The following is a 26,599-nucleotide window of genomic DNA, read 5'->3' as shown; positions in this document are numbered from 1 at the left end:
CACGAAGGTGGGTGGTACCGGGCGCGCCCATTGGTGAAGGCGGAAATTTTAAACTGTGCGTGCGCCGTTAGCTCCCCTTTGCAGTTTGACTTGGTCCGGCTATCTTCCTGGGACTCGGCGATCTGAGGAGAAAGGGCGAATTCTCTCAGGATCCCCGTAGCTCCTCGAGGGGACGCGGTGCGCCTTCCTTCGGAGGCCGCTCGGAGGATCCCGGCGGACCAGGAGGCCTCGGTGGCTACCTGGCACCGGGGGCGCTGCTGTTGGGAGCGAAGCCCACCGGAGCCGAGGCCGCGGGCGGGGCAGAGAGGTCCCAGGGCGGAGAAGAAGGCGGCGTCCCCGCCCGTCCTGTCTCTCAGCCACTTCTAGGAGCAATTGAGCATCTTTTTTGCAGATGTGCTCTTCTTCTGAGTTAGTCATTTAAACTTTCAGCTCCCTGGTGGCTTAGACAGTAAAAAGTGAAGTGAAAAGTGAAAGTCGCTCAGTCGTGACTGACTCTTTGCGACCCCGTGGACTCTACAGTCTATGGAATTCTCCAGGCCAGAATACTGGAGTGGGTTGCCTTTCCCTTCTTCAAGGGATCTTCCCAACCCAGGGATCAAACTCAGGTCTCCCACATTGCAGGCAGATTCTTTACCAGCTGAGCCACCAGGGAAGCACAAGAATGTTGGAGTGGGTAGCCTATCCCTTCTCCAGGAGATCTCCTGCATTGCAAGACGATTCTTTACCAACTGAGCTATCAGGGAAGCTCCAGACAGTAAAGAATCTGCCTGCAATGCTAGAGACAGGAGTTCCACCCTTGGCGGGGAGGTGGAATGGAAGGGAGCATTGCTGGAGGTGGGAAAGATCCGCTGGGGAAGTGAATGGCAGCCCGCTCCAGTATTCTTGCCTGAAGAATCCCATAGACAGAAGAGCCTGGCTGGCTACAGTCCATGAGGTCACAGAGTTGGGACACGACTGAGTGACTAGCACTTTTACTCAAGGAAAAAACGAATAGTACTACATTTTGTCATGCCTTAAAAAAGAAAATAGACGAACTAAAAATTAAACACCTTTGCAGCCCCCCAAACATACACTTAAGTAATGTTTATAATTCAAATCTGCTAAATTACATGTCCCCAATCTTTTGAAAGATTTTCATTTTAATGAGAAAGTCATAACTGAAACTTCCTTTGACTCCATAGATAATGTTAATGGCTAAATTAAAGAGAACAGTAAACTTATTCTTACCCCAAACTATTCTTCAACTTTGAACATCATACAAAGTCAAGGACATTTTCAAAGTCCAGATTTTTTTTTTTTTTTTGGCGAATAATAGCTGTGCAGATAATAATGAATCAGAATTAGTGGAGTGTCTTTCACCAGATATATTTGTAAAAAATTATTCAAAGACTGCATTTGGAATCAAAACATGTGCATGAGATTCACTGGACAATTTTAAGTCCAGATTCTTTCATAAATGATAATTACAGACTAAATTAGGATCTAGAATCAGGGTAAATTAATCAAGTTCTATCCCCAAGTCAATGTGTAAAAGATAACATGGCATGTATATATGTATATCTCAGCAAATATGTAAATTGTCACCATCATCAAATAGAAATTCTTAGGCCTCACAACCTTCTCAAGATGAGACAAAAAATGAAGTTTTACCTTGATTCCTGAATGTCAGGGTTCAAAGTCTCCAAAAGCTATTTTTGAAAAACCCAAAATCTCCAAAAGCTATTTTCGAAAAACCCAAAGCTTTAGAAATGAAGCAAAATTGTTACACTTTTAAATAAACAGAACCAGAACTAAAGTTTCTGCAGTTCAGGATATCTCCAATTACAGCCATAATAAACAACTTAAGTGCTTAGACTGCATGAGGTGACCTAAGACAAGACTCTGACAGTGCCTGACACAAAATATTCAACTATTAGCTATCATTGTCATTTTTAATATTGTTGAATTCCTTTCTTCCTCTTCCAACCTCTTTTTTGTCTTGGTTTTCTTGGCTGTGTTCTTGGTTCCAGACACCACCTTGCAGTTCAATCAGAGGCCCCATTCCTGGGGTGTCACATCCACTGCAGGGTCAGCCCAGGGGTGCTCCCGCCAGGAAGTTTTCTGCCTTCCAGATGGCTCAGCTTTCCCTCTCCTTGTCCTGGGCTGCTCCTATACTTCTCCTGACATAGCATGCTGTGATTCTTTCTACTCCTCTGTACTAGACCCAGAACGTCCTGAGAGAAGAAAATAAGTGTTTTATAAAAATTCAAATTGCATTTCAAAATTTAATTTTAACAAATCATATTCTTTAAGGGCTTACCTTTTTAATTTATAAAGCGAGGGAAGCAGAGAAACCAGATAGGAGGCTGTCTCATTAGTCTGATTTGTGTGTGCGCGTGTGTGTGTGTGTGTCATCTGCTCAGTGATGTCTGACTCTTTGCCACACCATGGACTGTAGCCCACCAGACTCCTCTGTCTGTGGAATTTTCCAGGCAAGCATACTGGAGTGGGTTGCCGTTTCCTCCGCTAGGGGATCTTCCGGACCCAGGGATCGAACCCGAGTCTCTTGAGTCTCCTGTATTGGCAGTCAAATTCTTTACCAGTGTGACACCTGGGAAACCCTAGTCTGGGTTAGAGGTGACCACGTTTGACCATGTTTGACCACAGCAGTGGAGGCTATGAGGAGTGGTTAGACTTGAGATGCAGTTTGCAGGTGTATCTCAAGCGTGTTAGTCACTCAGTTGTGAAAGACTCTTTGTGGCCCCATGGACTGCAGCCTGCCAGGCTCCTCTGTCCATGAAATTCTTTAGGAAAGAATACTGGAGTGGGTAGCCTTTCCCTTCTCCATGGGAATTCCCAACCCAGGGACTGAACCCAGGTCTCCTGCATTGGCGGGAGGATTCTTTAACACTGAGCCACCAGGGAAGCCTAGAAGAAAGAATACACTATATTAAAGAAAGACTATAAATGTATTACTTCCAATCTACTTCTATGTTGGGTGAGTTTATTACTGGTGAAGTTAGGTAAATTTCAAATTCACTCTCTTGTTAACTGTAATTAACCCAAAATTTCAGTAGATGACATGATGACAATAGAGTGACATTCTTAATTCAGTTTTAAATATATACATACATAATGTTACAATCTATGATTTTTTTCAAATAAAATCCATGCTTTTACATTCTTGGAAATTTTTATCTATGCATCCCTAATCGAGGTCAAATGGGCCTTAGGAAGCATCCCTACAAACAAAGCTAGCGGAGGTGATGGAATTCCAGCTGAGTTATTTCAAATCCTAAAACATAATGCTGTTAAAGTGCTGCCCTCAATATGCCAGCAAATCTGGAAAACTCAGCAGTGGCCACAGGACTGGAAAAGGTCAGTTTTCATTCCAATCCCAAAGAAAGGCAATGCCAAAGAATGTTCAAACTACTGCACAGTTGCATTCATCTCACACACTAGCAGAGTAATGCTCAAAAGTCTCCAAGCCAGGCTTCAACAGTACATGAACCGTGAACTTCCAGATGTTCAAGCTGGTTTTAGAAAACGCAGAGGAACCAGAGATCAAATTGCCAACATCCACTGGATCATCGAAAAAGCAAGAGAGTTCCAGAAAAACATCTACTGCTTTATTGACTATGCCAAAGCTTTTGGCTGTGTGGATCACAACAAACTGTGGAAAATTCTTCAAGAGATGGGAATACCAGACCACCTTATCTGCTTCCTCAGAAATCTGTATGCAGGTCAAGAAGCAACAGTTAGAACCAAACATGGAACAATGGACTGGTTCAAAATTGGGAAAGGAGTACATCAAGGCTGTATATTGTCACCCTGCTTATTTAACTTCTGTGTAGGGTACATCATGAGAAACGCTGGGCTGGAGGAAGCACAAGCTGGAATCAAGACCGCTGGGAGGAATATCAATAACCTCAGATATGCAGATGACACCATCCTTATGGCAGAAAGTGAAGAGGAACTAAAGAACCTCTTGAAGAAAGTGAAAGAGGAGAGTGAAAAAGTTGGCTTAAAACTCAACATTCAAAAAGCAAAGATCATGACATCCAGTCCCGTCACTTCATGGCAAATAGATGGGAAAACAATGGAAACAGTGACAGACTTTATTTTGGGAGCTGCAAAATCACTGAAGATAGTGACTGAAGCCATGGAATTAAAAGACGCTTGCTCCTTGGAAGAAAAGCTATGACCAACCTAGACAGCAAATTAAAAAGCAGAGACATTACTTTGCCAACAAAGATCCATCTAGTCAAAGCTATGGTTTTTTCAGTAGTCATGTATGGATGTGAGAGTTGGACCATAAAGAAAACTGAGTGTCGAAGAATTGATGCTTTTGAACTGTGGTGTTGGAGAAGACTCTTGAGAGTCCCTTGGACTGCAAGGAGATCCAACCAGTCCATCCTAAAGGAAATGAGTCCTGAATATTCATTGGAGGAACTGATGCTGAAGCTGAAACTCCAATACTTTGGCCACCTGATGTGAAGAACTGACTCATTGGAAAAGACCCTGATGCTGGGAAAGATTGAAGGCAGAAGGAGAAGAGGATGACAGAGGATGAGATGGTTGGATGGCATCACCAACTCAATGGACATGAGTTTGAGCAAGCACCGGGGTTTGGTGATGGACAGGAAAGCCTGGCGTGCTGCAGTCCATGGGGTTGCAAAGAGTCCAACATGACTAAGCGACTGAACTGAACTGAATACAGTTTATTATCCATACCATTTTTTGACTTTATGCTTGAGAGGAACAAATTGACATTGTGCATTCAGTACTGAAAATTATTGAATTTTTCTCAGTAGGCAAGTGATTTTTTTGACGTTTTATTGTCTGTATAGCATCTAATTTTTGTTTATAGCAATGAAAGACTAAGACATTTAAAAATCTTTACTGATTAACAAAATACTGCCTTTTGGGTTGCTTGTAGCTAGGCTTCTAACAGGCTTTATTTTAATTTTTATATTTTTCTCTCAGTCAAGAAAGAATGATAGTCTACTGTAGTTCTGCTTTCAACCAAGAGGGAGAACTCTGATGAAAGTACTTTACTTATGACTTCTTTATCAGAGGTAAAAATAGTGCAGATAAATATTTATTTACAATTTTTATTTGATGGTATATGTATTTGTTGCTATGTGTAAAAAATTTCAGCCTATGTAAAGGAAGAAGGAAATAGTCCAAAAACCTGCTTATTTCTAGGACTACTTATGGGCGCTTACCTAAAATAGGGCTTCTGCATCTCGCATAAGTTATGGACCCTTTTTTCCCTCCAATTTTGCAAAAGTCTACTTCAGAAACAAGTCTTAGGGGGTAGAATTTTATTCTGTGAATAGCATTCTATCATTGCTATGGATAACTTTTACATTTGGGATAGTTGTGGTTTATTTTCAATTACCTAAGTGAGGAGGCATAAGAGACATGGGTTTGATCCCTGGGTGGGAAAGATCCTCTGGAGGACAGCATGGCAACCCACTCCAGTATTCTTGCCTGGAGAATCCCATGGACAGATTCTAGAGTCTATGGGGTCACAAAGAGTCAGACATGACTGAAGCCACTCAGCACACACATATGCACCTAAATGAGAGCAAAACAAAATTGGATCTAAACCTTGCCTTTCCTTTGCCAAAGCATCATTAAGCTTCAACCAGCCGAGCACTGTAGGAGTACTAGAAGCAGGCTCTTCCTGTTGTTAGTAGTTGTGATTGATCTTTACCGAGGTACATTCAAAGAATAGTCCAACGACTTTTATATTTATGTTAACAATGTTATTAAAGACATAGGTTACTCAGTGTCTTCCTTCTACTGTTGCTTTCTCTGAGGCTATCTCTGTTCCATGGCCACTTTCCTACAAGCCCTCTCAATGCCATGTGAGTCCGCTCTGCTCTAAAATAGGTGATGACCTACTGGACAGGCAGCAGCCATCTGCGTTCCTCACATGCAGGTGGCTTTTGAGTAAAAATCCACCCTGATTCATAGCCTTGCTGTCAGCACGCAGATGTTCGCTCTTCAACAACTTCCATCCTCCACATTTCGAGATGCTCTTTATTTCAAGGTTTGAGGTACACAATATTTGCCTTGCCCAAGACTCAGAATGTACACCTAAAATTTCTACATTTCTTTGTAAATTTCATGTCAAAAAATAATCTGCAAAAATGTTGAGAAGAATTAATGATATATTTGCTTAATTTTTTAGAGGAGCGCACACAAATACCATTTACTTTTCAATGTGTCAAAAAAGGACAGGTGGATAGATGAATAAAGACATGATTTTATAAGTATAATAAAATGTTGATGGTAAAATCTAGTGGGGGAGGTTACATTTGAAACTGTTCAAATTAAAAAATAATCAAAATAAGCAGAGGCCATCTTTATACCTTAATTGAAAGTCACTCAAATGTACAGGAAGAGTAGAATGGGTAGGTAATCCATGCCACATTAGCAAAGTGGAAAACTACTCAGGGAAGGAGTTATTCACTACAGTCCCAGACCAGGGTGACTCTCACAAGCAGAATGTTAAATGAAAGAAGCCATATATTTGAAAAAAAATACTCTAGGATTTCATTTATGTAGAATAAAACTAGGGGCTTCTCAGGTGGTGCAATTGATTAAGAATCTGCCTGCTCAACACAGGAGACAAAAGAGATGAGGGTTTGATCCTTGGGTTGGGAAGATTCCCTGGAGCAGGAAATGGCAACCCATTTCCAATATTCTTGCCTAGAAAATCCCATGGACAGATGGGCCTGGCGGGCTATAGTCCATGAAGTTGCATAGAGTCGGGCATGTCTGAGCACGCAGGCACAACAGCCATCACAAAATAAAACCAGGCAAAACTGACCTATGCTGTTAGAAGTCAAACTTGTGTTTATCCTGGGAGTGGACCTTGGCAATGACCTGGGCTGGGAGGGAATCAGAGGGATGGTGTATCCTGTCTCCTGTCCTGGGTGCAGGTTCACAGGTATGTTCAGTTAGTGAGAATCCATTGATCTGTGTACTAATGCTTTCCTACTGTATTTTAATTAAAATTTCCAAAATTGAAATAATAGGACTTCCCACCTCACAGCATTATTTTGTAGTTTAAACTAAAGCCCTTTAGAATTAAACTCCATGAGGGTAGTCATGAGAATCTGTGGGTTTTTTTTTTTTTTTACTGTTATTGCTGACTTTAAAAAATGTACAATGTGGGGGTTGCAAGTTAAGTTTTATTTGGGCAAAATGAGGACTACAGCCCAGGAGACAGCATCTCAGACAGCTCCGAGAAGCTGCTTTGAACAGGTAGCAAGGAAGGTGAGTATATATGTGATTTTTGGTGAAGGGGGAGTACATGCAATCAAGCCTATATTTTTTGGAGAAGGTTTCTGCTAGTCATGAAGAGCAGGTGTCACCATGAAGAATCTCAATGTATTTCTAGATATGAGGAGATATAAGAATTGGGCTCATAAAATCAGCTCCTGAAAATGTCTAACTATCTGAAGACGTGTTCTGCCAATTTTCCCAGAGCACAGAGTACCTCATTTCTGCTCTCCACCCTGAACTCCCTCCCAGGGGTGTTGCAAGTCAGCCGCTGCAGCAGCACAGGATTTAATCCTTGTGGAGGTAGAGGGCAAATGCCAAGTGCCAAATGGCAAAAGCCAATTTGTAGCTGACACTACAAATGCAAGACTAAAGCATGTCCTGGTATACACCGAACTCTCAAAACGTTTCTCATAAATGATAATTCAGCACAATGCTTGTCTCATCACCTGCCACAGGATACAAACTCTCTCAACGTGAGACTTACAAGCAATAATAATATTCTATCACTGCTCGAAACAAGGCCACTTTTCTCTTTAGCAGCTCAGTCTAGACAACACTATTTTCATGTCAGGGATCCATGAACTCACAGACCTAAGTTCAACCTGTCAATTGATCAATGGTGGTGAAGAAATCAATGGTGACCAGTGAACTTTACTCCATGGACTTACAATGGGAAATTAAAGTCGAAAACTTCGCCTGCTTTTTATGCAGCCTAGGATAATTATTTTGCTTTTCTTACTGTTGCTCTTATTGGTGATCATGTTCTAACTGGTCTGTGGCATGAAAACTACTGTTCATTAACATGGTTGGGTATTTTTAGTATTATTCTAAGCTATTTTAAATCAATTATAAAGGTTGTTACAAAGGGACTTAGACAGATGTTGTAAATAATTAACTTTTTTTCCATGAGAAGTATTGTGTACTGAATGAGGAGTCCCTAAGTACTTTTGAATGGTTAAAACCTTTATGAAACACACCACAGAAGATGGGGTCAAAAGGCTTGGCTTTGATGATCATATTAATCATCTCAGGAGAACTCCATGCAGAAGGTAAAACTAATGTTTAATATTCTTTATTCTCTAAAAATTATAAAGGGAAATTCTAACATTATTTCTCTTGAAATTTGAATATAGTCTTTCATTTTTATGTACCAATTTTATAAAAAAGATTCTTATAATTTGTTATAATATTTAGACACACTTTTTGCTTTGGGAAAAACTACTAAACTATTCCTAAAGTAACATAACTTAGAAATCCAAAACAAGACAAAAAAAAAAAAAGAAAAGAAAACCTTTAGCATCTCTAGTTTTGAGGGCATAAGAGACCAGCATATAAATACCTTACAGGATATTTTAGGCTAAAAATATCACCATTTGAAGTTAAGTTAACCTTAATTCTAGTTTTAGACTAGAATGCATTCCTAACACTGCTAAGCTTGTATAATTTTAAATCTCTGTCCTTACAGTGAGAGCTTAATGTGGGAAATTTGAAAAATAACAAACCACAAATCATCAGCAAGACTTTTGATTCTTGATGCCTTGATTTTTATCCTAATTTATTCTTTGGTTGAAAGATACTGGAGGGGGTTGCCATTTCCTCCTTCAGGGGATCTTCCCAACCCAGGGATTGAACCCACATCTCTTGCATCTCCTGCATTGGCAAGTGGATTTTTTTTATCACTGCATGACCTGGGAAGCCCTTGATTGAATACATTAGGTAGTATAAATACTTAGTAGGACCATACGATTGAATATGTAAACAAGGATACTTCTGAGAATGAAAGTGGGGTTTAGTAATACTCACGTAGGAGAGCAGGGCTTAATCAGGACTGTCCAGAAAACAGTACCTGTGGACTCCCTGCCCAGACTGCCTCATGTTGGGAGGTGGGTGAGTGAGATGGGCAGTGCACAGGTGTGGGCCACTTAGGAGTAGTTCACGGTGTTCTCGGGCTGCAGGGATGAGAAGCCAGGCAGGTCACTGAGTATCGGCAACAGGAATGTTCCGAGTGGGAAACCACAGCCCTAATGCTCTTCTAAAACACCAGAGGGAATTTGTTGAATAAAACAGCCTACAGATTATCTATAACTGCTTTTAGTTGAATAGCTTACCACAAATTTTCTGCCAAAAGAGGTTTTGCAATTATAATTATGAAATAGAGCTCATCTGATTTGATGCATTTAATTCTACAATAAGATAATTTTTATATGAATAGTTTCCTTTTATTTTTCTGTCTAAATAGGGAGAAAACAGCTGATATAATTGTCTATTAGCTATACCGTGAGACATCGCAATATTCTAGCAAATTTTCTAATTATTGTGTGATTATAATCTTCTTTCACATAAAGAAATGTCAGCTGTGTTCTATTTCTATTAGAACATGCTGCTTGACAAAGTTAGGGGAAGCTTCTCTGAGAAAGTGGCCCACTCAGACTAATTCTGACTGTTGGGAGTTGGGGTTGCTAGCAGATTAATTCTGATTGAAAAATATTGTCACAAAACGTTAAGTAATAGAAAGTAAGTACTAGCTAAAGGGTCTGCAAACACTTTGAATTTTAAAATGTATTGTCACTTGATCACAAATTGTATGGTTTTGAATGTATTTTTCAGTGTTCAGCTTATTGTTTACTCATTTCAGAGAAGCCCTGTGGTTTTCCTAGTGTGGAGAAGGGAAGGATTGCCCAATATTACTATACTTTTGAAAGTTATTACTTTCCAATGAGCATAAACCAAAATCTGTCATTTTCCTGCTTGGTTGGTTATACAACTGCGACTGGAAAACGTGAGGCCCGGACCACGTGTACAGCAGCAGGCTGGTCCCCGGAACCACGGTGCTTCAGTAAGTCGGTGGTGGGGCCACTCTCATGTGATAACACACAAATAGATTAGCTGGTTAAACTAGGGTCCCCACAGGGCAGGTATCTGAACCTTTTGGTAGGTAAGGACAAAATTATCGGCCCTCTGTCTTTTTTTACAAAATGAAAGCATATTCTGAAATTCTATAAATCATGTTTTTCATTAAAATTTTGTCTTCCTTATCTTTCTAAAAGCAGTCTTATGTATGTATTTATTTTTGGCTGTGCCGGGTCTTCACTGCTGCGTGGGTTTTCTCTAGCTGCCGTGAGCAGGGGCTACTTTCTAGTCGTGGTGCATGAGGTTCTCATCGGGGTGACTTTCCTTGTTTCAGAGCATGGGCTCTAGGCACACGGGCTTCCGTAGTCATGGCACATAGGCTCAGCTGTTGAGGCTCCTGGGCTCTAGACCACAAGTTCAAGTGGTGGCTCGTGGGCTCAGCTGCTCCTTGGCGTGTGGGATCTTCCCAGATCAGGGATCAAACCCATGTCTCTTGCACTGGCAGGTGAATTCTTTACAGGTAGGCCACCAGAGAAGCCCCTTATCTGTTCTTAATAATACTCTGGGAAGAGAATAAGGGCAATTATTTAAATTGTTATCATCACATTGTAAGGAACAGACACACCATCTAGTTACTTTGAGGAATGAGAGACTTATACAGAGAATTGTGCAGGAGCCAGAAAAATAAATGACATTGGCCTTAAGAAGTATAAGGTTGTTACTCTAGTATTTTATCATTTGAAAGAGCCCTCTCTCCTTTGTATGACTTCTCCTTGCATAATATCCGTTGAACAATCTGTTTTTCTGAATTTTGAGTTCAAATTCGTGGAAAGGAAATCTGATCGGCAGAACCCAATATTTCATGTGAGGCTACACTAGACACACTGGAGACTACCAGCTGGTTTCCAGGCGGCCAGCTGACCTCTCTCTGTTGACACAGTTCCCAAGCTCTGTTTTGCAGAGTAAGGGGCTTTGGTTGAGTTAGTTTCATTTAGAAGAAGTATGGTGTTTATTTACAGTGGTTGATATGTCCAGTAAATATATCCATGTGGGATAATTATCCATTCCATGACTTGTGGACAGACTACCAATTTAAGCGTTACATTTTTAGTGTTAACACGAAGCATAGATTAACTGCAAGTAATGAACCTCATTCATAACTAGAGCATAAAAGTAAATCAAACATCTGAGATGAGATGTTGTGAGAGCAGTGAAGTAGGGTCTGGAAGAGGATGAAGAGGGTCAACACTGCAGGGTCAGGGTTGAGACACACCCTCTGCGGCCAGACTGCTCTGATGGATCTGGCTCTACCACTGGGAAGGGGTTTAAACATTCTGGGCGGGACTTTCTCATCTATAAGGTGGAAATCACACAACTTCAGCGAGATAATCCGTATAGAGTGCTTCCACACAGCAAGTATGACATATTTAAACTAATACTAACCTTGGACAAACCTCTTTCACCTTTCTGAATTGGTTTATTATGAGGGTCCATTAATCATGCTCAAAAACTGGTTGAGCTCCATTCGATGCTAAGATAAATGTCCTATTCAACACATCACTGTCCCAAGTATTTACTAAAAATTAGCTCTGTGAACTTGAAGTAGCATGTCTGTGACTCAGTCACAGTCTACATAAACTGACTAAGGAGTCTTACTGTGCTCGTAGGCAACCATAGGCTGAAAAAATAAATGAACACAATTTTCACAATAAATTGTCTGCAGGATTATATAAGGATTCATAGAGTAGGTACATGTGCTTTAGTTACATGAGGTTAAAAATTATCAAATGCAATGGACTCAAAGTTTTAGGAAGTAAACCTAAAAGAAAATCCTTCTATTTCCTGTTAGTGATAATTAGAAGATCTCTGGATATATTTTCTAAAGTAGATGAGGTAGGGGTGGGGCTGACTGTGAAAATCAAAGCCAGTGCCCACCAAGAATTTCAGTGTCAAACTGAATCAGCTTTTAAAGAGATACTTCCAAAATTATTAAATCAAGGAATTGTGAATTCCTTGTTTAAAATTCACAAAAAACATGAATATTTTTTTCTCCCTAAAACTCCAAGAATAACTTTAAACTTTCGCATTGTTAGTTGTACAACTTATTTTAAAAAATCAAGCTTAATTTCATCAACTTAGAAAAGAAATATTTTTCTCCCCACAGAAAAGTGCCCTAAGCCTGATGTGAAGAATGGTTACATCTTTGATACAAAATTATCTTACAAAATACAAGAGAACATGCGCTATCAGTGTGCATCAGGATACAAAACCATCACAGGGCAGGATGAAGAAGTGGTTCAGTGCCTTGCTGATGGGTGGTCTTCCCAGCCAACCTGTAGGAGGGAACATGGTATGTGTTTAAGAATTATCTCCTAAAGCTGAAGACAAGAGCTTGAGAATTTAGTAAGTTTAGTGCTTTCTTATATTGACAGGTATTTTTATTTAAATATCGTTTATTTTTTAGTATATCTACCAATGCAGGAAGTTATCATGTCGTTTCCTTCAAATGTTAGGCGTTTCCTTCATCCAAGGGATCCCATCTTCCACAACAGACCTACTCCAGGAACTCCTAGTTTCTGCTAGTAAAAAAAAAAAAAAAAGAATTAATGTAAGATAAAAGGAAAGAACCTTAATGAACCTGCTTTTTGCAACATATATAAATGATTTCCTTCATTAGATAAGAATTTGAAATAATGCACATTACTTTATTCTGCAAGCCAATATCAGATAAACTTAAAGCAATCATTTGAATATATATGTATGTGTGTGTGTATGTGTATATATATATATCCATATATATATGTGTGTGTATATATATATATATATATATATATATATATATATATATATCATGAGACATGCTTGACTGGATGAAGCATAAGCTGGAATCAAGATTGCCAGGAAAAATATCAATAACCTCAGAAATGCAGATGGCACCACCCTTATGGCAGAAAGCAAAGAAGAACTAAAGAGCCTCTTGATGAAAGTGAAAGAGGAGAGTGAAAAAGTTGGCTTAAAACTCAACATTCAGAAAACTAAGACCATAGCATCTGGTCCCATCACGTCATGGCAAATAGATGGAGAAACAATGGAAACAGTGAGAGACTTTATTTTTTTGGCTCCAAAATCACTGCAGATGGGGACTGCAAGTCATGAAATTAAAAGATTCTTGCTCCTTGGAAGAAAAGCTATGACCAACCTAGATAGCATATTAAAAAGCAGGGACATCACTTTGCCAACAAAGGTCCATCTAGTCAAAGCTATGGTTTTTCCAGTAGTCATGTATGTATGTGCAAGTTGGACTATAAAGAAAGCTGAGCGCCGAAGAATTGATGCTTTTGAACTGTGTTGTTGGAGAAGACTCTTGAGAGTCCCTTGGACAGCAAGGAGATCCAACCAGTCCATCCTAAAGGAAATCAGTCCTGAATATTCTTTGGAAGGACTGATGCTGAAGCTGAAACTCCAATACTTTGGCCACCTGATGTGAAGAACTGACTCATTGGAAACGACACTGATGCTGGGAAAGACTGAAGGCAGGAGGAGAAGGGGACAACAGAGGATGAGATGGCTGGATGGCATCACCGACTCAATGGACATGGGTTTGAGTAACCTCTGGGAGTTGGTGATGGACAGGGAGGCCTGGCGTGCTGCAGTCCATGAGGTCACAAAAAGTCAGACATGACTGAGCGACTGAACTGAACTGAACTGATATATATATCAGTTAGTGTGGTGTTAGCTATTTAAATTATACAAACCCACAGATGGGACATCATCAAAAACTTGTTAATGCACAAGCCTTCTTTTGAATTGTGGCCTTTGGCCAAATACACCAGAGTGGAATTTGAAGGACGGAAAACAGGTAGGGTTAGGACACAGAGTGCATGAAAAAAGGGACTCGAGACAAAGGCAAACTTTGATTATTTTTCAATTTTGCTGAGAGTTGATTCTGTCATATGTTTGTTAAGATTCAAAGTAAATAAAAGTTGAAAATACTTTTTGAGATTTCCTTTTAATGTTCTACACTCAGGGATGAAGTCCATAAAACAAATGACTTTAATTTTTTTTTTAGAAACATGTTTGGCCCCTGAATTGCGTCATGGAAATTATTCCACAACACAGAAAACATTCAAAGTGAAGGACAAAGTACGATACGAGTGTGCCTCTGGGTACCACACAGCTTCTGGGAAGAGGACAGAGGAGGTGGAGTGTCGCCCGTACGGATGGGCCCTCACCCCACAGTGTACCAGTAGGTTCTCCCTTTGAAGACAGCTGCTTTCACTCCGAAAAAGTCCCTCCCAGAAATGGGTGCAAGTTGTTAGGCTAATTACGTTCTATTTCCCATAATTTTGCTTTTTTTGCTTCTGATTTTAATGATGTTGATAGTAGGCTTTCCTCATTTCAAGCTCTCAAAGAAGAAAGAATCCTTTTAGCTCAGATACTTAAAATGAATTTATTGATATTTAATAAGTGTATAAATTGACAAACTTTGCTGTGGATAATAGCAAAGTTGCTGAATTTGAATTCAGATATGGTATGTAAGTAGTAAGTGGATTTTGTTCTATCAGGAAAAATAACATGTCTTTGTTTTTTATTTGTTCTTTCATTTTTAGAATTAAAATGCTCTTCTTTAAGAGTAATAGAAAATGGTTATTTTCATCCTGTAAAGCAAACCTATGAAGAAGGAGATGTAGTTCAGTTTTTCTGTCATAAAAATTATTATCTAAGTGGCTCTGACTTAATTCAGTGCTATAACTTTGGTTGGTACCCAGAATCTCCAGTCTGTGAAGGTAACTTTTAAAATTTCATTCACAAATAAAATATTATGTCTGAATCAGCTTTAATTTCTATAAAAAACGTCTATGATGATATGTAAGCATTCTTCCAATTCCTATTTTTAAAAATAAATATTGTCTTTTAAATTACTGCTATTTTCAGCAATCTTTAATACATTTAATCTGAGTATATAATTAATATGCTTAATTTTTATGTTAGTCTGTAGAGTGGATATAGCCTTTAAATATATTGTTAAAAATCTGTAATAAATTATAAATCTTTTATTGTAATGAGCCATTTTTCTTATTGGGAATTAACTAGATCAATTGTGCCAGGGTGGCAGCCTTGTAAAGGTACTTTCTTGTTACTGGGCCACATATTCCCTGATGTGAAAACACAGACTTCAAAATAGTGGGACAAAGCGCAGAAAAAGCAGCACAAAGTTACCAAGAGTGAAAAAGAAAACTGAAGTCATCCTGTAAGAGCTGCCCTCAAATGGGACATCTATGGTTTCATTTGTGTCTCTGGCTGTGTTCAGGCAGGTGGGACGATTACCTGTTAGGAGACAGCAATTCGATAGTCATGCAATCACACTGCAGTGTTCCATGAAGAAAGTTCTGGTCTAGCAGAAGAAACAGTTACAAAAGAGTAATTGATACAATGTGAAAAATGGCATCATAAAGTCAGGTATAAGGTGTTCGAACAAACACTGAAGGTTCTGACTGATGGTGTGGGACCACATCTACAGAGGTGAAGGATAATGTCTGATCTGGGCCTTAAAAGATAGGTAGGAGTTGGAGGATTGGGAGGGATGGGGAGATATAAATGGCTTGATAGCCTCTGTTTTCTCTGTAATGTAGAAAATACGGTCATTACTAATAGGCAGGAGAAAGACAGGAAAAGAAAGCTTGGAAGAGAGTGGTGATGAGTTGAAACAGTTGCTGGGAAGAATGAAAACCGAGTGACCAGGGGTTGTGCAGTGGGATTGCTCCAAACAGCCAGCGTTCTCTAAATGCACTGAACAATGATTTTAATTTCTTTTATTAAAAACATTCTTTCTAAAATTTTGCAGTGGTGCCTAACAGCCCTGGTCTAACAGTAGAGAGAAAGATTGTTGGCAAACTTCCTATAGCATATTATTTCTGAACTAAATGGCAGGGACTTCCCTGGTGGTCCAGTGGTTAAGAATCTGCCTTCCAATGCAGGGGATGTGGGTTCAATCCCTGATCTCAGAACTAGGATCCCACATGCTCTGGGGCAACTAAGCCCACACGGCACAGTTAGAGAGAAGCCCAGGTGCCCCATGGAAGAGCCTGAGAGCTGCAACAGTGAAAAGATCCTGCCTGCTGCAGCTAAGACCCAATGAAGCTGAAATAAATGAATATTAAAGAAAAAAGCTAAATGGCAAACCTACCTACCTATCACCTATTCCACACTCCTCTCCCTGCACTGAAAATTAGTCAGATGCCAACGTTCATGCTATTTTTTTCTAGAAAATAGTCCTTAGATATAAGATGGGCAGCGTCATAATCTGAATAATGCCTCCCTGCCCTTCCATCCCTGGGAGGATAAGATACTCATATCCTACTCCCTGGAACCAGTGACTGTTCCCTTATGGAACAATAGGGACTTTGCAGATGTCATGGAGTTAAGGATCTTGAGATGGGGATAATATCTGGGATTATCTATGTGAGCTTTAAATGTAATCACAACCATTATAAGAGCAAGAGCAAGATTTGACTACAGAGGATCAAGTATGAGATGTGACAGTGGAAGCAAAGGTTGGAGTTGAATAGGAAGGAGTCACGCGCCAAGGCGAGCTGTCAGCCCCCAGGAGCTGCAGAGGCAGACAAGCCACTTCTTCCCTAAAGCCTCTGGAAAAAACGCAGCTCTCCCGACACCCAGATCCCAGCCCAGTAATGCCGATTCTGGACTTGGGTTTCCAGAACCGTAAGAGAATAAACGTGTGGTATGTCAAGCCACTCCATTGTGGTAATTTGTCCCAGCAGTCGTGGGAAATGAATATAGCCAGTATTTTAGAATAGTTAAGAGGAGGAGATTTTAACTCATATAGACACAGGTTCAGGAATGCCAAGATCCACCACTTATTAATAATTTACTTACTACTTAAGCTTTAGTTCCTCTGTCTATAATATGGGAGGTGAAATAGTCCCTACTTAACAAAATTATTTTGAGATTAAAGGAGATAATGAATGTAAAATTCTGGCTTTTTTTTGTGTTCTATTGCGTGAACTTAACAGCTTAAACCCTGGAGATGGAAATGGCAACCCACTCCAGTATTCTTGCCTGGAAAATCCCATGGACAGAGGAGCCTGGTGGTCTACATTCCATGGAGTCCCAAAGAGTCGGACATGATTGAGCGACTGAGCAACAGCTTAAAACCACATACAAGTGTGGGTCAGCTATAGCTGGCCTGGCTCTGTGTCCGTGTCTAATGAAGCAATAGGCAAGCCGCAGTGTCATCTGAGGTTGGACAGGGGAAGAACCTTGCATTCAAGCTTTTGGTGATTTGTGGCAGGTTTTGCAGCTTGGAGGCTGCTGAGCAGAGGGTCTTAGAGCCTACTGGCTCCCCCTGGAGGCAGCCCTGTGCCCCCTGCCCTGTGGTCCTCCTCCCTCTTTGGAAGCTCACAGACAAGGCCACTTCTCCTCCAGATCAGTAGGGGGACAGAGTCTCTCCGCACGAAGGGCCTTGCTGTACTGTGTTGCACCAGCATGCGTGCGTGATCACACCTCCATCCTTGTGGCTGTGTTAAACACCATCACATCATCTCCGCTGTGTTCATTGATTAGAAGCAAGTCCCAGTTCCTGCTCTTGGGGAGGGCGTGACTCAAGGAAGTGACTGTCAGGATGTGAGGATCCAAGGGGTGACCCAGTCTGCCTGCCAGACTTTTTAGGGTCCTTGGCACAGCCAATGTGCTTGTGAGATCTCAACTATTATTTCTGGTGACTATTCGACTAAACTTCCTGATGTTTTTCCATAAGGAAGAAGAAATCGGTGTCCTCCTCCCCCTCTGCCTCTAAACTCCAGCCTTCAAACGTACTCAACCACCTACCGGCACGGAGAAACAGTTCGTATAGAATGCGGACTTAACTTCGCCATGCTGGGAGCGGAAGAGATACGCTGTGAAAACGGGAAATGGACGGAGCCTCCCAAATGCGTTGGTTAGCAGCACCTCGAATAAGCTTTCCCTGACGTGAAACCTGAGTGTGAAGCTAAATGGTCTCTTCTCTCTCAATTGTCCCCTTTCAGAGGACAAGCAGAGGACGACCTGTGAGGCCCCACCCTCGGTGGGGAATGGCACAGCACACCCGCCCTCCGAGGTTTATCACAGCGGGGATAAGGTGACATATGTGTGTGAGAGGGGCTATAGCCTCCGTGGACCAGCAGAAATAACGTGCAACCGCGGGAAATGGACCCTTCCCCCTGAGTGTGTTGGTACGTGCGCTGCGTGTCATATCCAGAGCTAAGCCTAGCGCGTAGAATTTTTCATTCTCTTCATGTAATCCATATGCTTATAGCAATAGTCCGTTGCTTAGAAAAGTTTGAAACGCACAGATACTGCACCTAATCTGCCATTTTTCCGGAGCATATGGAGCTCTCTGTAGATTCATATTTTTAATCTAATATGAAGAATAGGAAAACAAACAGTTTTTGAATGTCCTGATTCTAATATTTTTGCATCTGTCCTTTCTGACTCCCCCACCATCTGAGCCATATACCTGGCCTTTCATTTAACTCAAGGATGCGACCAGGTTACAACTCCAGGATGCTACCTTTCCTGTCATCCTCATTTCTTGGCCAGGTCCTGGAAAGACCTCCGCATGTTTACCAAGGATAACTATTGCATAAGAGAAAAGCTACTAAGGATGCTAGAAAAATTAGCAGAGTAAGAGCAAGACTCTTTCAGACAGAAAAATGGAACTTTTCATCCATGGGTTGACTGAGATCTGAGATGAAGAATGAGGAGAAGAAAAAAATAAAACAGGATAATGGCAAAGGATGGTTTTAGAATGGACTAAATCTTTAGGTTAAAGGACACTCTTTACCTTCCTACACATCTTAAGAATATCTATAGCATGATTCCTTCATAAGCCAGAAAAGTGAAAAAGACCCATACTTGTTTTTCAGCAAAACATTTGCTGTTTTGTTTTGCTTAGTAAATTTTAATAACACATAGCTGAATGATGTTTCTCTAATTTCTGATGAATTCAGAAATCAATTGTCCTAAATTACATAGTACAAATATTGAAGTACTATTGTCTGGGCAACTGTATTATGTCATTATGTTGTTATAAGTTCATGTTAATCTAAAAGTAACCTGTTTTCTTAGAAAATACTGAGAATTGTAATCCTCCACCTGATGTAATAAACGGGGCTATTATTGGTGAATTATTGGCAAGCTACCCAACAGGATCCTCTGTGGAATATAGATGCAATGAATATTACTTATTGAGAGGAGCAAAAATATCTCATTGTGAACAAGGAAGATGGTCATCACCACCTGTTTGCTTAGGTAAGATAGAGAAGATGTTGAATTAAAACAAATTTTCCCCTGCTTTATTGAGATGCAATTGACATATAACATTGTCTAGATTTAAGGAGTGCAGTGTGATGATTCTATACACAAACACATTGTGAAATTATTGCCACGATAAAGTTGGTTTACATATCCTTCACCTCGAGTAATTTAGGGGGCTGTTGTCATGATGAGAGCATTTAAGATCCTTTCTTTTGGCGTCTTTTAAGTGTACCAAATAATATTGTTAACTATAGTTGCCACAGGGCTTACCAGGTGGCGCTAGAGGTAAAGAACCCACCTGCCAATGCAGGAGACATAAGAGATGTGAGTTCAGTCCCTGGGTGGGGAAGATCGCCTGGAGCAGGAAATGGCAAACCACTCCAGTATCCTTGTCTGGAGAATTCCACGGACAGAGAAGCCTGGCAGGCTGCAGTCCATGGGATTGCGAAGAGTCAGACATGACTAAAGTGACTTAACGCGCATGCACAGGCAAGCCTGCCCCCACCACCTTACCTAGAAGCATAACCTCCCTCCCCCAGCTCTGCGCCCCTGCCCTCCACTATTCATTCTTCCACCTCACTTATTATATGTAGTTCAAAGATGGACAAATAAGATCCATATATTTAGTACATTTATTGTTTATCGTATTGCATTTCTCCCAGTTAGAAGGCAATCTCCATGAGGTCAAGGAACTTTGTTTCATTTGTTGATGAATATCAAGTGACAGGTATCCCACAAATATAACACAATAAGTACATTTCCTATTTGAAGGTTTTTATTTTATAGAAAGGAAATCATGACGAATCTAAGTGGTTGCTGGCCCTAAACAATATTTTTAATATTTCAAATTAAGTGGTTTTAATTTGTGGTATATCAGAGGTTATATGAAATATATAAATTCACTTGATAGTAATGTAATGTATACTTTATTGTGTATGTGAAGAGCTTTAATAATACGAAGTGGTAAATATAAAATACTGCTTTTGATGCCTATCATAATTTTATTGTAAAAATGTATCACTCTCATACTTGTAAGGTGAGTAAAGAATTTAAAGCAGTCTTTGTTTTACAGAGCCGTGTACTGTTAATGTGAGCAACATGCGCAGAAATAACTTGGAGTTGAAGTGGAATTATGAGGGAAAGATCTTACATGGAGATTTAATCGATTTTGTATGTAAGCAGGGATATGAGTTGTCTCCATCAACCCCACACTCTGAATTATCTGTGCAGTGTAATAGAGGAGAAGTGAAATATCCTTCGTGTATTAGAAAAGGTAAAACAACGGTGCTTCCTGACTTCCCTGATGGTCCAGTGGTGAAGGCTCCGTACTTTCACTGCAGGGGTCTCAGTTTCCGATCCCTAGTCCAGGAAAGTTCTGCATGCTGCAGCCAACAAAAAACAAACAAACAGCACTTCCTGACAATTTCTTAGGTGACCAATATCACAGGTGATCAATATGGTTCAAAGGATAAGACCCTGAGCTATCTACCACCCTCACCATCCAATCTATAAAACTGGGAATGAGCTGATCAATTTCCAGTTAGCACATACCCTTAAATAGGATGATGAGGAGGACATCTTTTAACTTCAGAAGTCAATTTTATAAAAGGAGAAATCATGATATTTTGCAAATGTCACCAGATTTTCAGAGGATGGATCACTTTCTTGTGGGCAATCAGTAAGCTTGTAAAGCTCACCTCAGGGTGAGCCGGAGAGCATAGTCTCAGAAGGGAGCTTGAAGTAGAGGGAGAGAATTTGTGGGCTCCTGAGACAGGGGACTGTCACTTTTAATAAGGAAAAAAGGAAGAGGATGCATTCAGAAACATGGCTTTGAGACAGATCTTACATGCTTTCACTTTTGGAAGACAGAAAGGGGAAAAGTAAAATCATGATTGTTAATACTTTGCTAGTTTTAAATGTGTATTTAATACTATGAGATTCTAATTGCAATCATAAATTTTATGTACGAAGTGATGGCAGAAAATGCTTTTGATATTTAAAAATTACTTGAGAATTGTCTTAAAAATGCTTTGACATGAAACATCTTATTTTATTTCTGTAGCAGTTATAAAAGCACTGGCCACCTACCTTAGCAATTCATTGTAGACGTCAACAATTATTTTTGCAGAATCTAAAAGAACGTGTGCATCTCCCCCAGCTATTAAAAATGGAGTTATTAAGAGTTCAACACTCAACACCTATGAAAATGGTTCTTCAGTGGAATACATATGTTTCGAGCACCACTTCCTTCAGGGGGCTAGAGAGTCCTATTGTTTAGAGGGCGTGTGGACCACACCACCATCGTGTTTGGGTATGTAGTGCTACATGTGTCTCTGTTCAAACTGAGCCATATTTTCCACTTTCTTTTCTCTTTGAGGTGATATAACGCTAATATAACACTTAAGCTTGCATTTGTTTTATTGTATTCGTGTGCCTGCTTATTTACTGGTTTCTACTCTTTGCTCTAGATCTGGTTATTGTGTGTGCTTATTCGCGCAGTCATGTCCAACTCTTCGCAACCCATGGACTGTAGCCCTGCAGGCCCCTCTGTCCACGAGATTGTCCAGGCAAGAATACCAGAATGGGTTGCCATTTTCTACTCCAGGGGATCTTCCTGACCCAGGAATCGAACCTGTGTCTCTTGTGTCTCCTGCATTGGCAGGCAGATTCTCTACCACTAGTGCCACCTGAGAAGCCCCAGGTGATCCTCTAGATCATCAATAATGGGAGTCCAGCCCTCCTAACATGTACTTTTTAAGTACAAACCATACATCAGGTACGGGGTTAGTAGGACCTACAGGGTGTATAAGCCATGTGGTATGTGTAACCAGGCTGACCATGGTCATTGCGTTATTGGTGCTGCTAGAAAACATGAGGACAGCAGGAACAAATACAGGAATGGCCTCCTCAGTCTAGAAGATGAGACATGTTCACCCCTCGTTGGCAAAGCATCCTATAGAAGTAACACTATTTCCCAAGATTCTCAGGAGTCATAAAATAACATATTTTTAAATAAAAAGAAAAATTTCTTTGTGTTTATATCTGACTTTCATTTATTTTCTTATTTCACTATCTTGGACTTTTGTACAACGCTGAATAGAAGAAGTGGTGGGTATCCTTGTGTTCCAATCTTATAAGTAAATCTTCCAGTATTCTTCTTTAAATATCGTGTTACAAATACTTATAAAAATCAAATTAAAGATACAGAAGCCACCTATTTCTATTTTGTTAAGAGTTTAAAAAAACCTCAGTGAGTTTAATTTTAGCTGTATCTGTAGAAACAATCATATGATTATTATCTTTGCTCTTTTTCCCCCCTGGAACTACATTGCTTCTTTGTGAAGGTTAAAGCGTGTTTGCATTCCTGTAATAAATCTCACATGATTGTGATGAATTATGCTTTTTATATTCTGCTGAATTTTATTTGCTGATATTCTACTTATGATTAATGTATCTTTTTCATGTGAGAGATTGGTTTGTTATTTTCCTTTTGGGTTAGGTTCTGCTAACCTCATACGAGTTGAAAAGTATTCCCTCTTATCAATTCTCTGGATTTTATCTAGGAGTGATACTATTTCTTTCTTAATAATTTTAAGAATTTATCAGAGATATCACCTGAGCCTTGAGGATTTTTTTTTTTTTGAGGAAAGATTTCGATGGCAGCTTCAGTTTGTTTAATAGATACCAGGTTATTATTTCTTCTCTTAGTTTCAGTAGGAAGCGGTTTGTATTTGTCCACTATACCTAAATTATCAAATGTGTTGACATAATGTTCATAACATCCTTTTATACTCTTTTTACTGCTTTAGTGATCTGTCTTCTGTTATTACGGCTGTGAAGATGTATCTCTTGACATATCTTGCTACAGGTCTATAAATTTTATTAGTCCTTTCAAGAGCCAATATCTTCATTTTTTTGATACTTTCTTCATATGTTGCTGCTTAATTAATGTGTATTTTTGTCTTTATTATTTCCTCTCTTCCACTTTCTTGGATTGAGTCAGTGTCAAGAGTCCAGCTGGTTTCTACCTTTCCATAAGATACTATCTGTCCAGCAATCAATGGTTTGTCCCAAGGATGTTTTATTTGCACTTTCTGAAGAAGGAAAAAGGGAAAAAAATATTTCAATGACTATTACTACTGATCAATATTTTCTCAAAACATCTTTTTTTTTGCTGTCTTTGAAAAACTTAATGGCATAAAACTCAGTAACTGGTAGGATGTACCCTTTTTCCAAATTCAAGGCAACAGAGATAAGTAACAGACTGCTTTCTGTGAGCTTTGAACATATTTTCTGACTTGAGTATTAGTTCTAACTAACTTATTCACTGCTCTAATGCCTGGGAATTTTAAGGTCATTATGAGAAAGCAATACAGTGGCTAATACTGAAAGACATCAAGATAGTTTTTTCTTTTTTTTTTTTCAGAGCCTTGCACATTATCTTTTGATACAATGGAAGATAATAATTTACTCCTGAAATGGAAATTTGACAATAGACCATATATTTTCCACGGCGAGTATGTTGAGTTTCTTTGTAACAGCGGTACTTACATAGCTGAGTTTCCAGTTCCTGTGTCTGAATTCCGAGTGCAGTGTGACAGAGGGCAATTAAATTACCCAAGATGTGTTCAGGGAGAAAGGTAAGAAGGGGCTTGTGCCTCCCACTATTTTTTTTCTGTTCAGATTGTTATTCATGAGATTCATTATGCTATAAATTTCAGACATATTAGGTTCTGTAACACTCCTACTTTGTGGTCATTATAAAGGGAGAAAAATGTTTATTTTTTAAAGCAAGTGAACTCCAAGAAGGATTAACTAATTCAACAAGCTTTCTGGGTGGTCTAAGATCAAAGTCCTGTTTGCTATTTGGTATTTGTGATTCTTTGGCAACTGGATAAATAAATCAATTTATGTGAGTCACATCTAAATGTAGAAAAACTAGCCCATATGTTCTGAGATAAGAGAAATTACATTTTCTACCATTTCCCATAGAAGTGCATATATAAGCAACAATGACTGGAAGCACAGCTGGACAAACTTTCTACTGAGGGAAGAGCATGTTAATAACAATGATGAGATTATGGCATTTATTTTCAGGAACACATTTCTATATAAGAATTTGGAAGTTTTTTCTGACATGCTGTGTTACATAGCAATTTTAAAATATATTTTCTACTACTTGATCAATGGAAAACAATCCCATTCTTTTTTTCAGAAAAATGTTAAAAGAATGCAATAAAATAATAGAATTAATTTTATCAAGTCAGAATTTTGCCTCCTTTGAAGATACATTGTAAAATGGGAATGGTGCTCTATGTTCAACTAAGAATATTTTTAAATTACTTAATGGCAAAGTACATGTGGTATTCTTCTAGTGATTGTAATGAGCTATAGGAGCTGCGTAAGACACCCTCACAAGACACACAAGTGTAAAACTTTTTATTTTTGATTGCGATGAAAATCAGAGTTGAAAAATTTATGTGCTAGTTAAATATTTTATTATATCTTGCATTTCCCATTTCTAAGACAAAAAAGAACATGCAACTTGGAAAAATTGTGGAAAATGGTGTTAGTGTAGTTAATGACATTGAGTTTTTAAAAAGAAATTGGTTGTATAATTTATCAAGGATGGTTACTTGCTTTTATCAGTACCTCATTAAAACAAGGACCAATTATATGAAATAGTGAATGGTTAAGATTGTAATAAATACTTGACCAGAAAAGATGCTTATTTCAACTCCCCCGCCTTTTCTCTTTTTCATTCTTATCAAGGATGTTGTCTGATCAAGAACCCTTAAGGACATAAAGATGAATGGCATAAGACGAACAGCATCTGACACACTATAAAGCCTTTTACAAAGCAGAATTGTCAGAAGAAAACTGTTGAATAAAAACCTCTAAGTTTTTACTTGCAAGAAGATTTGACTCAGACTGTTTGCACAGGATATTTTCTATAAATAAAAGCCAGATATATTGTTTTATTTCTAGTTTGGTTGACTTGCTGTGTGACTTCATCTTTGCTGAATGTCTTCCATCTATTAGAAAATCGATCTACACATCAAAATATTTCTGGTTCCTAAAGTCCATTCATGGGGCTATACTGTCCTCAATATATGTGCAGGAATTCACATTCGTCTTTGTAATCTTTGTTAATATTAGTGCTTTCTGTTACTTTTAGTTCAATATTTATGTCAGTACAAAAAAACCAACCTCACTCGAGCTGAGAAACTGTACATTATGTTAGAAGATTTATTTTATTAAATGCAGATGAGACTGCCCTTCAGACTTTCGAAGGATAAAGAACTTTTAAAATTAACTGTACTATTAGCAACAAGGTTAGTAATCAAATTGTGAGTTAGTGAACCGTCCACCTGTTCAAATGTTGCCCACAGAACACAGTTATGAAAAGAACAACACTTGCTATTTTTATACTACACACTTTTAATTATTTTCTAGATCAGGTCATTATTGGAATCTTGCAGATTAGAAAATCTGAGATCAGTGAGACCTACAAGCACCAAAAGATGGCGTGTCAGTAATACTAGGATCTATTGGAGTCCTGAAACACCACATGGTCACTTTTCAGTGTGAAGGAAAGTTATTCGTCCAATCGTTATTATAGCTTATTCACAAGCACCTCTGGTTCTAGGACCCTTGTTAGGACTGGTTGTTGTTAGCAGAACCACACATTTTCCTCTCTAGAAGCTGTATAGTTCGACTAACTCAAGTTATTTTTCAGGTATGATGACATTCTTCAGCCCCGACGTACAATTTCTGCTGCTGGGTTAAGAGAGTTTCTCTGGGAATGAAGCCATGGTTGGACTTAACTCTGTGGATTAAACATGGATTCATTCAATGTTAAACCATATGCTGCTGCTGCTGCTAAGTCGCTTCAGTGGTGTCCAACTCTGTGCGACTCCATAGACAGCAGCCCACCAGGCTCCCCCGTCCCTGGGATTCTGCAGGCAAGAGTACTGGAGTGGGCCACCAGTGCCTTCTCTGTTAAACCACATATATTCCAGTAAAATTTCAATTTTGTGAGATCCACTCTGAAAAACTACTCTTGGAGATTAATGGAAATAATGAATACGGACTCGAGGAAGGAGAGTTCTAAAACACACATGGTTTGTTGTTGTGGTTGTTAAGTTGCTAA

The 26,599-nt window shown here is 39.3% G+C and overlaps 1 protein-coding gene and 2 long non-coding RNA genes across 8 annotated transcripts; 1 reads left to right on the top strand and 2 right to left on the bottom strand.

The window, feature by feature from the left end:
- The first annotated feature begins 74 nt into the window (after positions 1–74).
- F13B (coagulation factor XIII B chain) lies at positions 75–25,425 on the top strand. 5 transcript variants are annotated; one of them, XM_081495302.1, is made up of 15 exons: positions 81–376; positions 2,902–2,977; positions 4,966–5,057; positions 8,195–8,330; positions 9,917–10,117; positions 12,296–12,481; positions 14,201–14,377; positions 14,742–14,918; positions 17,909–18,088; positions 18,177–18,362; positions 19,258–19,440; positions 20,519–20,719; positions 21,575–21,757; positions 23,873–24,086; positions 25,219–25,425. In XM_081495302.1, the coding sequence occupies exons 4-15, from the start codon at positions 8,267–8,269 to the stop codon at positions 25,250–25,252; spliced, it is 1,986 nt and encodes a 661-aa protein (XP_081351428.1). In that variant the 5' UTR covers positions 81–376; positions 2,902–2,977; positions 4,966–5,057; positions 8,195–8,266; the 3' UTR covers positions 25,253–25,425. The 5 variants fall into 5 exon arrangements, 3 of the variants coding, with proteins under 3 accessions (XP_081351429.1, XP_081351428.1, XP_081351431.1); XM_081495303.1 differs by lacking the exon at positions 8,195–8,330 and having other exon boundaries at positions 75–376; XR_014055188.1 differs by lacking the exons at positions 81–376; positions 2,902–2,977; positions 4,966–5,057 and adding exons at positions 5,526–5,705; positions 21,915–22,222.
- LOC145507864 (uncharacterized) lies at positions 1,341–5,446 on the bottom strand. The gene is made up of 3 exons (XR_014055193.1): positions 5,384–5,446; positions 2,300–2,907; positions 1,341–2,213 (listed from the first exon to the last, which is right to left on the bottom strand). It is a non-coding gene; the product is annotated as an uncharacterized LOC145507864 (long non-coding RNA).
- On the bottom strand, positions 9,447–18,380 carry LOC145507860 (uncharacterized). Of its 2 annotated transcripts, XR_014055189.1 has the most exons (5): positions 17,980–18,302; positions 15,460–15,526; positions 12,605–12,710; positions 12,355–12,464; positions 9,447–10,693 (listed from the first exon to the last, which is right to left on the bottom strand). It is a non-coding gene; the product is annotated as an uncharacterized LOC145507860 (long non-coding RNA). The 2 variants fall into 2 exon arrangements; XR_014055190.1 differs by lacking the exon at positions 9,447–10,693 and having other exon boundaries at positions 11,117–12,464; positions 17,980–18,380.
- Positions 25,426–26,599: the final 1,174 nt, after the last annotated feature.

Source organism: Giraffa tippelskirchi, chromosome 5 (assembly GCF_054371585.1).
Source record: "Giraffa tippelskirchi isolate mGirTip1 chromosome 5, T2T-mGirTip1v1.2.pri, whole genome shotgun sequence".
NCBI lineage: Eukaryota > Metazoa > Chordata > Mammalia > Artiodactyla > Giraffidae > Giraffa > Giraffa tippelskirchi.
Note: the sequence above shows the minus strand (reverse complement) of the source record. Positions and strands in the feature narration are given on the sequence as shown.

Bases quoted from the DNA above. Each gene is read 5' to 3' on its own strand.
- F13B (XM_081495302.1), top strand. From the start codon at position 8,267: ATGGGGTCAAAAGGCTTGGCTTTGATGATCATATTAATCATCTCAGGA. The intron at 8,331-9,916 runs GTAAAACTAATG...TACTCATTTCAG, and splicing joins AGGAGAACTCCATGCAGAAG to AGAAGCCCTGTGGTTTTCCT. The intron at 18,363-19,257 runs GTACGTGCGCTG...CTGTTTTCTTAG, and splicing joins CCTTCCCCCTGAGTGTGTTG to AAAATACTGAGAATTGTAAT.